The 15,051-nt window shown below is 35.0% G+C and overlaps 1 protein-coding gene across 1 annotated transcript in view; it reads right to left on the bottom strand.

The window, feature by feature from the left end:
- Positions 1-15,051, bottom strand: part of PKHD1L1 (PKHD1 like 1) — a 134,044-nt gene that overhangs the window by 30,860 nt on the left and 88,133 nt on the right. Inside the window, exons 51-59 of the mRNA XM_010985141.3 lie at positions 12,423-12,574; positions 11,296-11,455; positions 10,550-10,721; positions 8,793-8,881; positions 8,290-8,438; positions 6,925-7,054; positions 5,443-5,561; positions 2,919-3,048; positions 1,290-1,463 (exon numbers count right to left, since the gene is read on the bottom strand). Of these exons, the coding sequence (XP_010983443.3) occupies positions 1,290-1,463; positions 2,919-3,048; positions 5,443-5,561; positions 6,925-7,054; positions 8,290-8,438; positions 8,793-8,881; positions 10,550-10,721; positions 11,296-11,455; positions 12,423-12,574 (1,275 nt within the window). The remainder of the gene's footprint in view (positions 1-1,289; positions 1,464-2,918; positions 3,049-5,442; positions 5,562-6,924; positions 7,055-8,289; positions 8,439-8,792; positions 8,882-10,549; positions 10,722-11,295; positions 11,456-12,422; positions 12,575-15,051) is intronic.

The raw sequence follows: 15,051 nt of genomic DNA on the forward strand, positions 1-15,051 counted from the left end.
AGTCCAGGTTTGGTCAGTTTGCTACTTCTAAGCTATTTATGCATAGAAAATATACAAGGGAGGCAGGGACAAGTTAAATTCTAGAGATGAATCACTAAATTCAGACTATTGGAAACACTATGGACAGATGACCTAGCTTCTTTTATAAATAAATTGCAAGAAAAGAGAAATGAATCAGAGATTTAAGATTCATAACCAATTGCAACATGGATCTTATTTAGATCCTGGTATGAACAAAGAGAGTGAAAGAGAAAAAAGGAAAGAAAGGAAGGGAGGAAAGAAAAGAAAGAAAGAAAAAGAAAGAAAGAAAGAAAGAAAGAAAGAAAGAAAGAAAGAAAGAAAGAAAGAAAGAAAGAAAGAAAGAAAGAAAGAAAGAGAAAGAAAGAAAGAGGGAGAGAGGAAGGAAGGAAGGAAGAAAGGAGGATGAGGGGAAAGGAGGGAGGAAAAGGGAGGATGTGGGAGGGAAGGAAGGAGGGAGGAAAATGGGTGAGCCTATAGATCAAACAAGATTGGCCAAGTGGATACTGGTGGTAACTGGTGATGGTAACACTGGGATTCATTGTACATTTCTCTATTTTTGATGTATGTTTGAAATTTTCCTTCAAACAAAAATAACAGCTCAGTTGTGCTTGTTATGAAATGATTTCTGTTTGCATGAGAGGCTGGGCTAGCTGTTATGTAGGTCATTGATTGTTAATTTGTTATTCTTTTGTCTGTGAAGGTAAAATAAGTAGAATCATGTTAGAAATTTGGTTTTGGAGGGTGGCCCCTGGACTATATAATCCCTCTCAAGACGGTATTTTTCCATGTGTTAAAAACAAGACAGCAGGCCCTAAACGGAGTCACTTCTGCCCTACAACATCAAACAGACTTAATTACAGTTACAGATCTCCCAGAAATGGAATCTTAACCCAGTCAATCAGGAATTGCCTGATCAGCATTGGTGAGGTCATTTGCTCAATAAATGTTTGCCTCCCCTATAGGGAAAGTAACTTTGCAATAACGAATCTGATTTTTGCCTGGTTTTACTGCCTTATTCCTGCCCCCTTCTGCCTATAAAAGTCTCTTATTTTGTACAGTTCTTTGGACCTTCTTTCTATGGGGCAGACTGGATGCCACCTGATTTATAAATCATTGAATAAAGCCAGTAAGATTTTAAAAATTTACTCAGTTGGATTTTGTTTTTTAATGCATATGATCCTATAAAGGAGTGAGGATTATTTAAGACCTAAACATAGAAGAGACCATGCTATATTTCATTTAGAAAAATTAATTTAATTTGTACTAACCTTTAAACGTCATCGCATTTTCAGTGAATGAGCTGACTAGGACACGTGCACCAAAAGATTCCTTGAACCAACCTGGGTAATCTTCACCAAGTATTTTGATGTTCCTACTTAGTATTCCAACATCAGCTGCTAATGTGTAGCTCTGACCAGTTGCAGGAATATGGTAACTTTGAGCTGCAGGAGAAGGACAGTTTGATGCTGAGAAACAACCTGTCTTTGTTTCTTTGTAGCTCACAGGCCACATAACTTACTGATATGCCAAAAGGCAACACAAAAACATGAACTGATTAGAGTTACATGCTTAAATCTACACAGGTGGCAGTCAGAAATCAAACCTTTTTATTCATAAAGTAAAATATAATCAAAAGTATTTCTTCTATTTACACCAAAAAGATGACTATAATCAGCACTTACAAAGTTACCACTTCAGAGGTATTTTGCAACCACTTCAAATTATACACAAAACATTCTTGTAAGATAAGTTGGGAAGCTTATTGTAGTTTTAATAGGAGATAAGACAGAGAAGTAAAAGAATTTGCCCAAGGCCATGTGGAGAATCAGCAATATACAGATATTACCTCTCCTGATGCCTAAACCTTGGTTTGTTCCACTTTTCCTGTGACATATTTTGTATCAATCACAATTCTTCATAAACATGTAGTAGTATATCAAATACAGCCTGGACATTTGCATCTTAGTGATTCTAAAATATAACCTAAATTACATTCTACACTTCTAGAAATCTCACTTAAAACTTTAAGATAAGCGGGTACATTTCAAACAGAGAGAAGTATTTGGTACTTTTAAGTGAAAGAATCTATAATGTCAAATTTCAAAAATGATTTTACAACTAAAATATTCTTCAAAGAAATCTTTTTCTTTTGATTTAAAGAAAAAATATGAGGTACAGAATGATGGACATGCGCTTCAATCAACATACTGCTTTAAAAAGTTCTTTTAAGTTTCTTTTTCATGCAGGTCAAACATGCGGGTCCACCAGGCTATCACGTCCCCTTGGCTGGCGTTCTCATGAGCATCAGAAGTATCTGAATGGCTTTTCTAACATTACTCTCCTGCTGCTTCCACTTCCTGAGATTCAGATGAATTTAGCACGCCAAACAGGGAAAGACTGGGATGCTGGGAAGGTCCCGACTCTACAAGTTGGAAGATCATCTTCACATGATTCTGATTAATTCCTTCTCTCCTTGAGATTTACAGTTTTATCATTTTGCTGCACCTTGTCTAAATGCAGTTACAGGTGAGGAGTGCGTCAAGAAACAAATCAGGACAAAGATGCGTTTGGATCAAGGGTTCTCAAATTTAGTGTGTGTAAGGATCTCACAAAGCTCGCTTAAAACAGAAAGTGCCAGTCTTACCCCATAGAATGTAACGTAGTAGGTCGTTGATGAATATTTGCTGAATGAATGAATGCACATAATACGACTTTTTGTAGCCAACACATAAATAGTAGCACCCACTGGGTACCAGTGCCAATCTGAGTGAAATACTCCTCTAAAGTATTTGTGAGATATTTTATCAAATAATTGTAATTATAGAGGAGGGCACTAAAGTATGAATATTTAAAACATCTTAATTACATATTTATTTGGTTAAAGAACAGCCACTTACCGAGGTGAGTGTAGGAAAGGGTATCATTGAGAATGAGAAGTTTGTGATCGTGCAGGATTTTAACGATACTTCTAGTTTCTGTCTGGTGGAAGTCATAGCTTGTGGTTGTTATCACAATCTCTTCTCCTTCCTTAGAAGAATTCAAGGGTCAAATTCAAGGACAATTAAAAAAAAGCTTATATTTCTTAATAACTATTAAATAATTCTAATTTAACTTACATCTGACTAGAATCATGGTATTATCAGAGAGAACAAACCATACATTTTTAGGTCTCTAAAATAAATGTGCATTTGTTTGACATTAAGAATTCTAAATTTTGAACTATCTCAACATTTCTTTAAATTTAATTCATTTAATAAAACACAAGCAATATATCTTTTTAAAAAATTAAATAGATCAAAGCAAATATGTTCCTATTTTTATTAAAAACTGGTCAGGACATGGACCTAGAGATTATCATATTTAGTGAAGTAAGTCAGACAGAGAAAGTCAAATATCATATGACATCACTTACATGTGGAATCTAAAAAATGACACAAATGAACTTATATACAAAACAGACTCAGACATGGGAAACAAATTTACGATTACCAAGGGGGAGAGCAGGGATAAATTAGAAATGTAGGATTAGCAGAAACAAGCTACTACATATAAAATAGATAAACAAGATCCTACGGTATGGCACAGCTATGCAATAGCTGGTAATAACCCATAATGCAAAAGAATATATATATATAACTGAGTCACTATACTGTACACCAGAAATGAGCACAACACTGTAAATCAACTACACTTCAATAAAAATAAATAAAAACTAGTCAGAACAATATTTTGAAGACTTAAAAAAATTTCCCCATTTTTTTTTCACACAATTAACCATCACTTGATATTCCTGAAAAACAGGAGTTCTTGGCTAGAAGGCCTGTAACAAAAGACAGGTTACCAAGAGAAAAGCATTCAGATTTATTTAATATAAGTTTTACGTGACACGGGAACTTTTGTAAGGAAATGAAGACCTGAAGAAATTGTTAGATCTGAGCGTTCTTATGCTGGGTTAGAAGAAGAGTGGAGGGTAGTGGGAGAAGGGATAGGTTTGAGCTAAGTGTGGTAAACTGGGAGAATCAGCACGGCTTGTTCGTTCAGATTCCTCTCTGTGTCCCTTTGTCTTCAGAGATGGGGATGGTGCTTTCCTCTGGGTACAGGGAGGGCAACTCTCAAATGAAGGTTTCATGACCTGCTTCAGGGGAAGGTCAGAAAGTCCTTCTAACACACACAGGAATTTCTTCAGCTTAAAATATTCAATTTTGGGAGGTAGCATATCCTGAACCCCGTCCTACTCTTGAGAGAGACTTTCTTGGTCCATCCTGATGTTATGTGCCACCCTCTGCCAATGCAGCCTCTAAGACACTATCTGTTTTATTTCCCTCATCATGAAGATTACAACCTGAAATTAACACTCTACTTGTTCAGTTAATGTCTGTCTCTCCCACTCCAATGCAGTGTCCACTGGAGTTTGACCAATTTCTTCACAACTGAATCCTCAGTGCCTAGCAAATGTCTGACACTGATTGAACAGTAACTGGATAAATAATGAGCAGAAAATATTAATTGGATAATTAAAAATAGTAATTGGATAAACAATAAGGATACCAAAATCATTTAATTTTCTTTTAAAAAGTAATCACACCTCAGTGATCACAAATAAGGATACGCTGTAAATAGATTATAATACCTCCCAATAAATCCTCCTTCTATTTGCTGATTTTAAACTACGGTTGGGGAGCCAACCCATATGTTTTGATGATTTGTATGCATTTACTCAGACTAAGCCTCTTTTTATGACTTTAAAGTTCATTCTCAGCAGAAAGGAACTGGCTGAGAAGTGACAGCCTGGAAAAGGAATCCATCCATTTTTCCTGACCCTTTACCATTAAAAAGAATATCTGTAGAACATGTGAGAGTCTCTGTCCTACACACGTATGAGTATAGAAAGACAGAATTGCCACCACTCATATTTTACCACAAATCTCTCATTTAACACAGGTGTGTTCTTTATTAGGTTTGCAAATTGGTGTTTTTTTTTAATTGGAGTACAGTCGATTTACAATGTAACACAATTGTTTTTAAATATCACTGGGCATCAGGATTTTTCTAAATGCTTAACGTACAAGATCACAAATTAGAAGTAAAGAGAGAACCAAGATAATAATAATATGTATTTAAAATAATTCCTCGTTCTATTTTGCAAGAATCTGAAATAATGTTTTTACCCCAAACTTTCATATTTTTCTTTCATAACTAGTATATACACAATGTTCTTTATATATTCTGAAGGACCTTTGAGACCACAATTTTTAAATGCCTGCTATCAGGTCAGCTTTTTGAGTGCAAGGTAATTGCAAAATATACATTTCTTGTCTGGTTAATCATGTGAGAAAATAAATGCCCATGAGAATAAAGAAGAAACCTTTTTATATTGCCCATTGTGTGTATTCACTTTCCATCACACAGCAATTCTTCTACCTGCCAATCCACAGCATCCATCAGAGAGAGGACTCTGGAACCTGCCTCTGCAGTTTCTGAGAGCTTGGTTTTATATATCGAACGTGGAATTCCATGAAGATCCAGCTCACCGAACACCCCTGCAGAAGAAAAACACACTCCTATATATTCACCACACAGAACTGAGTTAGGTGCTAGTATAAAGTGAAGCAGTTAGTTGATACATTCTAATAAGGGACTGAACATTTTAGAATGAATGGAAAGAATTAGGGTTATCTGCTCAGGGCTGTGTAAGAAAGTTTTGGCTCTTTGACCCACTTCTAGGAAACTGGTACATAGAAATTAAACCTAATAGATAAGGATACATGAATGAGGATAATTACTACAACAATATTTGGGAAATATTAGAAATATTAGAAAACTAGAATTAATCCAAATATATATCAATAGGAGAATGAACAAATAAATAATAAACAGTACAAATACTGTAGTGTAATATGCTACAAAAAGGAAGAATGTGATCTGGAAAGATATCCAAAATATGCTAAAAGAGAAAAGAAAACTGCATAGTAATATTTGACCATATTTTTAAGGTACAACATTACCACCACAAGTCATTATATGTAACATGAATATAGGCATCGATAAAAAGCATGAAATAACATGCAAAAATTGCTAACTAATGCTACTTTCCTCAAGGGAAGAGTAGAATTGGAAAAATGTATTTTTTATATTATTCTGTGTTGTTAGAAAGGTTATTTTTTAAATTAAAAAAACACATAAAAGCAAAACCATATTTTAAAGATTGAATTTGTCTGCCTCAAGAAACTTTTCTTTAAGACTTGAATTTATCTATCTCAGGACAGCAATTCAACTTTAAGACTTTTTTTTGTTAGCCCTTTATTTATTGCCTCTGTTTTAGAAATTGTACATTGGAACAACTGCAACAATGTGTTTTTAAAATATATATGCAGTAGTATTAATAAAAGCAATTAATAAACCCTCTCAGGTCCTTTGCTTTCTAGATCTGAACAGGAATATGTACAGCCACACAAATGCAACTGGAAAATTAAAACTTAGCAACTGTTACAACTGGGTAACTGTGAGCAATTTCAATTGATCCACAGATTGTTAATACTGTGAATGGAATAATGTGGAGGAAAGTGACCTTTTAGGGTAAAAGTACTAAAATATGAAACATATCATTGCTCATATAAAACAGATTATGAAGAAAACCAGATTAGAGAAATAATATACATATGGAGAGATTAATGTTGGTTTTGCATTAAATTACATTTTGGTTTAAAATACATCTATTTTAATGTGACATGATTTGATTGTTTAAAATCTCAGCAACTTTTATAAACTAACACTGCAAATAAATGTCTGTAAAAACTTCTGAAACAATAACATCGTGAACTGCTAACAAGCCTTTTAGTGCTACACGTTTTAAAGTAGATTTGCAAAACTAACATGACTCTTTCAGTGTCTGGAAACACGCACCTAAGACCTTTGATCCTTGATTTGGTCCTTCTGGAAGAGCCCACTCTGGAGTAGAATGACTCCCTCTGAGAACAATCTGTAATTCTCCTTTAAAAGGGTTATCTTCCCAGCCACCAATTAATCTACCTCCCTGCAGTGAAGCAGAAAATTGTTACTACTTCAAAACTGAGCAGGAAAAATTTCCCCCATAAAAAAGGAATTAGAAAGACTGGCAGCCTCCCCTGGTAAAAATGAATGAATTTTTGTTATACAAAGAGTGTTATACCTAGAAGAGACCTTAATTTAACCCATCCACTTTGGGCAGCTTAAACGATTTTTCAAAGGTCAAATTCAATATCTACTTGAACTGGACCTAAAACTGACGCCTCCTAAGACCTAAACTAGTGCTGTTTGAACAGATCACATTGTATTTTAAAGTAACGTGGCATATATAAAATATACTCCTCCTTACATTCAAGCTATGCTATTTATGAGCCATCATTGTTAATAAAAACAACTCTTACTAGATGTTTGCTGATTCTATGCCAGGCACAATATGCAAGGCTTTATATATAAATCATTTAGCCTTTATACTAGGCCCATGAATTGGAATTATCATTCTCATTTCATAGGTGAGAAAACTGATGCTAAAAGAAGTCAAATAACCTGTTACCCGACTATCAAACAGTGAGTAAGGATTCCAACAAAGCTTTACTTTACCTCTAAACTCTGCATCTAATCAAAATATAAAACACCTTTAAAGCATTAAACACCTAGTCTCATGAAAGGCTACCACTTATTTTTCAGTGGTGTTAAATAGCTTTTTGGTTAGACCACTCTTTTAAATGAATAACAATAAAAAGCTGGCAGAACAATTAAACTGATTAAACTATTACATGCTCAAGACTATCTGAGGTTCATCAGGGAATAAGGAGATTATTCCAAACAATTGAAATATGTTTATTAGTCTGCTCCTGGTTTTCATAATCCCATCTACATCCATTCATTTTAACAAATACTGTTTGTTTTCTTTGTTTAAAAAACAGGCTTAAAATCTTTTTAATTTTTTTCCAGGACTCCAGGGGATTCTCTGTTTGTTGGAGCACACTGTGAGGTCAGCTTTACCCAATAATAATGCAAATATTCCAGAGGATTGAAAATGGGCAAACCTCACACTAGAAAGTAGCATGATAATTCCTGCTTAAGGAATTTAAAGGAGAGCAGAAATAAACTGAACTTACACGAGGCTCCCATTTCAAGGGGCAGAGCCAGTTGTGTCTTTTATTCACATCAACTGAATGTGCTTTCTTATACTTTGTTCAGTAAATCACCAACATTTTAGTATTTGGTTAATAAGGGTATAAGTTACCAGACCCTCATTCTTACCTGTAGTGATATGTAGGTAGCATTCAAAACAACTTTTCCATAAGAAGACCCTGTAGCTCCCACATTATGTTTATCTTCCAGTTCCAGAACCCCCCAAATAATGAGTCTTTCCATTGGTGGAATATCTGTGTCTGCCACAATCCATGTTCCTATAAGACAAGACTTTAATACAAGGAATATAACATAACCCATAGACTATAGCCTAGAGATAAAACACTGACAGCCTTATTAGTGAGTCCTAATTTTGGAGTTTGTGAGCCTTTTCCCATACAATGACTAATTTTTGTCTCTCAGAAGATCAACTATTCTTAATATTCAGGTTTAAATGCACATAAGATACAGAAGCGAGGTCTGGTATTCAGGACATGATAATTGACTCCATCTCGCCACATTTTCTTTTTCCACAAGGTGTGCTGCTTAAAGGTGGGACACTTACTATTGTGGCACCTATCCTAATGGTGCATATACACAAGCATTTTATCTATTTATGCTTATGCATTTACCTTCTGGAATAACAACATTTGCTCCTGGGTGAGGTATGGTATAATTATTTTCTCGAGATGATTGCCAAAAAGAATCATTTGACCATAGGCTGAAAAGAGAAAAGATATTTTCATTAAGTATTATTCCTGTACATTTAATGAGCATCTCCTTAGGGGATAGGTCTATACTAGGTGTTTTGGGGATGACAGAATACAAATTAGATAGTCTGTAATTTCACTATAGACAAGCTAATATATGCAATTAGTAAAATACAAATACAACTACATAGTTTTTTTTCTCCATTGAAGAAAATTTCCTTTCCATCCACAATCTGAATCACTTTTTCTCCTACTAAATCCTTACTGTGATACCCTAATTTTGTCTAACATGTAAATAACTTGATTTCCTTATAAGATTTCACATGGTGGAAAAGTGAAAAGAAATGCATCCTTTGTCCACTTAAAGACACTTACATAGGGTGCTATTCCATAAGGAGAGAGGCAGGAGGGTATACAGTTGGCTAGATTCTGTGAAGGGAGGGCTGGAAGACTGGTCTCTGAATTGGCAAGGATGGGTCAATGAGGGTAAGCTCCTGGGCTGGGGGCAGGGATGGCAGTTCTATAACCAGAGGGAAGGTTATGTTAAATTGAAATAAATATAGAAATACACTGGAGGAGAGGAGGTCTCCACTTCCCATCACTATGCCTGCTAGAAATGATCTCAGTGCAAACTACTATATAGAATATTGTTATAAAGTTAGTATTTTCCCATTAAAAAATGTCTGCAATCAGAAGTTGCTCTCCTGACCTAGTAAAAAATTTAAAAATTCTATGGTATTAATGCTAGAATTCTATAAAAGAACCAATATACAGTTTATTTAGTTAGAAGTATATTTTTAATTACAAATTTGAATTACTAAGTTGTATTACTAAAAAATCTGTTCATCAAAAATCCTGTTATAAAAATTTTGCCTTCAGGGGTTTTAAAGAGAGATTTGCAGCTAAAGGATTACTGAGGATTATTTAGACTCACAATAATACAAATTTCATGAAGCAATCTCATTTAAGGTTTGTTTAAAGGCTGTATCTAAGTAACTTGACTAGCATTGCAGATTGAATAATTGATTTTATCTAGCTTTTCTCAAGCCTTTCTTTCTTATCCCCAGAAGCACTAGACTGTGCTTGGTATACATTCTTCTTATTGTCCATTGCTATGATCAATAAAGACCAATATCTCTTAAACTAGGCATTTGTCTGTTGTGTGGCTAGAGCTTTATATTCTAATCTTGATCTAACAGTTTTGGATCAAGATTCTCTTTGTTTTCACTCATAACTATCTGCAAGATATAAATTAATAATTCCAATTATAGCTTTTTTTCAGTGAGCAGAACTCATATTGTAGGGGGAAAACCTATACTGGGCATATACATGTAGTATGTAAACATATACCTCTATCATACCCTGGTCTACACCAATCTAAATCTATTACATGAGTCATAATAAATACTAAATAAACATTTAATAATTATATCTACCTTAGACTAGAGAGGGCTTTCTGGCCAATAACCTCTATGGCCCATGTCTCTTCTAAAGCTCCCTAGAGTCTTATGAGCCTCCTGCTTTTTCCACTGCCCCTCTGTAAATTGAGTGATATAAGTGGTCTTTTCAAAATATAATGTCACTTATCAGCTGGAAATCTTTTAAAGACTTCTCATATTTCTTAATACTAACTGCCTGCATGACTTGAATGGCTATGAACAAACAAAAGGCCTACATACTAATATGTGGCTGGTCGCTTCCTCGGAGTTGGTTTTCTTGATGGGGAAGGTACAGGAAAGCAGTCCTGGAGAACACAGCAGTAAGCTTGGAAATTAATAACAACATCCTTCACATCAGGATCTAGGGTCCCGGAAATGGGCTGGCTCTGATGAAGGTCATTTCTTCCTGACACTGATAGCGAAGGAAAAGCAGTTTAAACTAACATGGTGATCAAAGTACTTGAATGTAAACAAAATCATGGCAATTTGAAAATATTATTTATTTTATTTTATTTTGTTAGATAGTAATTTGGTATAATTCAAATGTATGGGATAGGTATGAAGAAATTCCAACAAAATGCACGTCTTATTAAAATGCAGAGTCAAAATATCTCGGCAAAAACAAATACTTGAGAGCTCAATTAAAATTTATTTTTAAATACTTTTTATCTTCCAAAAATAATTAACTAATAAAAATGGAAACAAAATATATGACAGTTCATTGTACTCATTTCCTCTAATTTTGTGAAATAAACATTGGGGCTAATTATGAGTGTTGGTGCTACCTCCAAATATAAAATGTAAGTTCTTAATTCAACTCAAGGCTTTTTCTAGCATAAACTTATCCATCCTTTAATTCAACAAACATTTATCAAATCCTGCTATATACAAGACACTACATAACACATATGTCCATGAAGCAATTTTTCTCCTCTTTTAGATGAAGCAGTAGATAAAGCAATCACTTTTGTCTACTGAATACATACCCAAGTAATACAGAGTACTAGTGTTTGCTTCAAGGTGCCAATCTCCATTCTTGCTAGTATTCCAATTCAATGGAGTGGAAGAGCCATTCCTCACATCATTAATATTAAACATATCAGGATTTTGAGTGAAGTTATGAGATATGATTACATAGTCTTCTTCCTTTAAGGTTTGCAAAAAAGTGACTTGTTTTACATGTTGATATTTTGCATAGTATACATTAATTTTGAGGACATTCATTAACCCCTATAATAAAACTTAAATTTTGGTTTTTGTTTGTTTTTTATGTTGTATTTATACTTTGTTTATTAACATTTCACCTATCTATGGCAAAAATGCTAACTCTATCACTAAGGCAATGAAAATCTTTCTCTCTCTAAACATATATATGTTTATGTGTGTTATGTATGTTTATATATGTTATATATACAAATACACACACACTATACATACGTATAAATTAGAAAATATTTAATTTATATAATGTTTCAAAACATTTAAAACAATGCTAGGTATTTTTTTGGCTACCCATATGTAGTGTAGATAGAAGAATGCGAATGGGGATGAAAATACCCAGTTCTGGATACTGGTGACCACTAAAGGTGGGAATGATATCAGAGTAAGGCATACAGAGGATCTTCACTTCTTCTAAAATGCTTATTTCTTTTAAAAAATCTAAAATAAACAGTCATAAAATATTAGATTCAGATAGAGCTAGGGGGTGGGCATACAGGACTTGCTCTGTAATTTTCTGTATTTGGTATATTTTACTATACAAATAATAAACTCTTACAGCTGGTGCCCAAACATCATAAGCAATCAATAAACATTAGTTATTACCATGGTAATAAGAACAGAGCACACACTTAGTGCTACAGGAATGTGGCGGAAAGACTGCTTACTTCTGATTCTTAAAGAAGGTTCTTTGTTTTTTTTTTTGTTTTTTTTTTGGCTTGCTTCTGAGATTTAGGATGGGTCATGAAAAGTGTGCAGGACTTTGCTGGGTCACTGTGTGTGGCAAGGGCATTCTGGGCTCACAACTGATGTGAGTAAGGAGGGTGTGTGGGCTGTGTTTGAGTAATATGCAATCATAACTATTAGAAGATGGATTTTGCAGCTTTTTGTTTACCTTAAATCCGTAGAATGTTGACGTGTACGATATGTTGGTTACGTGATCTACATCTTTAAAATACCAGTTAATGTGCTTTGCGTTTGGAATCAGAGCCATCCATCCAGACATGTGAGTCAGTCGTTTCTTCTGAAAGGGAACAATGCTTGTGCCTGTAGAACACAAAACAAGTAACAGTAATCTCTGCCTCCAGGAAATTCCTTCTCTTATGAACAAGTGCAAAGGTAAATATGAATCTAGTCTATGGAAGTCTCTAAAATGTTAGCATAACATTTCACGACTTATCTTCTAGATGACTTTGTGCCCCGATGTTTAATATCACACTTAACTAAAACATAAAATGCTTTCTCACTTGGAATTTTGAATGAGACGGAGCCTTTATTCCTTAGAGAAAGATAAAATTGAAATACGATGATGATTACAACTACTAAGACATGAGTGCTTAAATATATCAATACAAGTCTTTAAATACCATTGATCTAAAATATAATTCTATTTCTATTCATTTAAATCTTAATTCTTCATAATCCTTCATTTGCAAAGTATGCAAATATAAGTTCTCAACTTTTTTAGGTTCTTCTATATTTGTTGCCTAGTAAGTATGAATGGAAAGTTTTGATTTAGACCTCTTAATGAGCTAGGCTGCAAGTAGACCTACCACTGACACTGGCCATGATACCCTAAATTTTGTGAATGACAAACTTGGAACCTGAACTCCCTGTTACGGGAAAAAGATTTAATTTGAGATAATGTCCGACAATTTCAGCTGAAGATTTGAAAAGATCTCTTACAATATAGACTAATTGCCCATATTCTATTTTTTTCCTCCCCCTCCTCTTTTTTCATCTCTGATTGAATTTTATGTTAAATTTGCAACCTTTTCTCTTACAAATTTAGGAGGAAGAAGCTACAAGCAAGATCACAAAATAAACTGTCATCCTTTCACTCTTGAGTATAAGGCAAAACAAATTCCAGTATCAAAGGGGAACAAATTCTTAGGCTTATGAATTGCACTAGTGCATTCTGAAAAGGCCATGACCAGAGGCACCAAAAACTCACAGTTTCAAAAGACCTACAATGTATGAGAAGAGCTATGATAACTTGGGTTGTTCAGCAAGTATCCAGTCCTCTCTCCTCCTTGAGGGCAGAATACACGTTCCCGCTCTGTTGATACCGGGTGACTTCTTTGGCTCACGGGATATCAGCAGAAATGACATGTGCAAAGGCTTGAAAAGTGCTTGCTGGGTGAAACACACCCTTTTGAGACTCTGACATTGCAATGCAAAGAGCCTCCCCCAGGAGAACAGTGGATAGCACACAAAGGTGACATTTGGCATACAGAGACAGAAAAATTATACAGATCTTGGTGGACAGAAATCTAATTCAAGTAACCCAAGTGGAAATTTTTTACCACTTACCCATTTCCTAGATCGAAGCCAATTCACAGACTGGAAGCACTTGCACTGAGTGGGAGAAACCTGTGGCCATTTAACAGGCTACTATATAACAGGGAGAGGAAACTACCCAGACACTTCAAGAGTTGTTAGATCCCGGCTCTGAATTGATACCAACCCTCCAACCCTAAATGCCACCGTGGTCTACCAGCTGGAGTCAGAGCTTATGAAGGCCAGGTGATAGATTGAGTCTTTGCTCAGTCTTACAGCCAGTCCAGTGGGGCCACCGGTTCATCTGACAGGTATTTCTCCAATTCCAAAGCGTATAGTGTGAATAGATAAAGAACTCTGTTTGAAGGAAGGGCAGAAGCTGACATTCTATTAAGAGGATCCGATAACACACAGTGGAGTAACAATATCGCAGCATGTCCAGCTGTATCCGACACAGCTATAATTTAGCAGCTATTGTATGGCGCATATAATCGTGCTACCCATTTTCAAAATTCATTTGACTTATATTGAGATACATGATTTTAGTTTCAAATTGCAAGTTTCTACCTTGTAAATATCATTAAAGGTGGAAATTTGGAAATGCTGTCATCAAGAAGCTACATCTTTTAGATTTATGCAGAAAATGTAAAAAACTATATTTGATAATGATCTGTTTAGCAACTCTTCGATTCATCGATATTTTTCCTATTTTCCTAAATCTGCAGTCTATCAGAACAGTGTCCATGAGAATGGATTAATTGCAGAGAGATATTTTCACTAATAATTCATAGACAGATGACAGATGGTCGGATGAATGGATGGATGGAATGATATATAGATCTAAGCCAGGCAGGTCAGGTATGATGGGAATAGATATACCTAGTAACTGGAAGAATTCACACACTGGTTCCCTGTGGGGGAAAATCAGGTGGGAAGGACTGAGTGAACACTCCAGGAACCATGCTTCCCCACCCTGTTACCAAGATAATAAACTGAAAGCAATGCCAAATCCTACAGGGGGAAAATGCAGATATTAATGCTACGGCGAAAAATCTGAGAGATGTGAGGATCAGGATTCCTACCACATCCCCATTTAACTTGCTTGTTTGGCTAGTGCAAATGCCAGGTGGATCATGAATAATGACAGTAAATTAAGGCAATCTAGTCAGGCAATGATGTCATGCACATCTGGTGCCCCAGGTATGGTATCTTTACTGAAACAAATCAGTAATCAACAATCTCTG

Source organism: Camelus dromedarius, chromosome 20 (assembly GCF_036321535.1).
Source record: "Camelus dromedarius isolate mCamDro1 chromosome 20, mCamDro1.pat, whole genome shotgun sequence".
In the NCBI taxonomy this organism is placed as follows: domain Eukaryota; kingdom Metazoa; phylum Chordata; class Mammalia; order Artiodactyla; family Camelidae; genus Camelus; species Camelus dromedarius.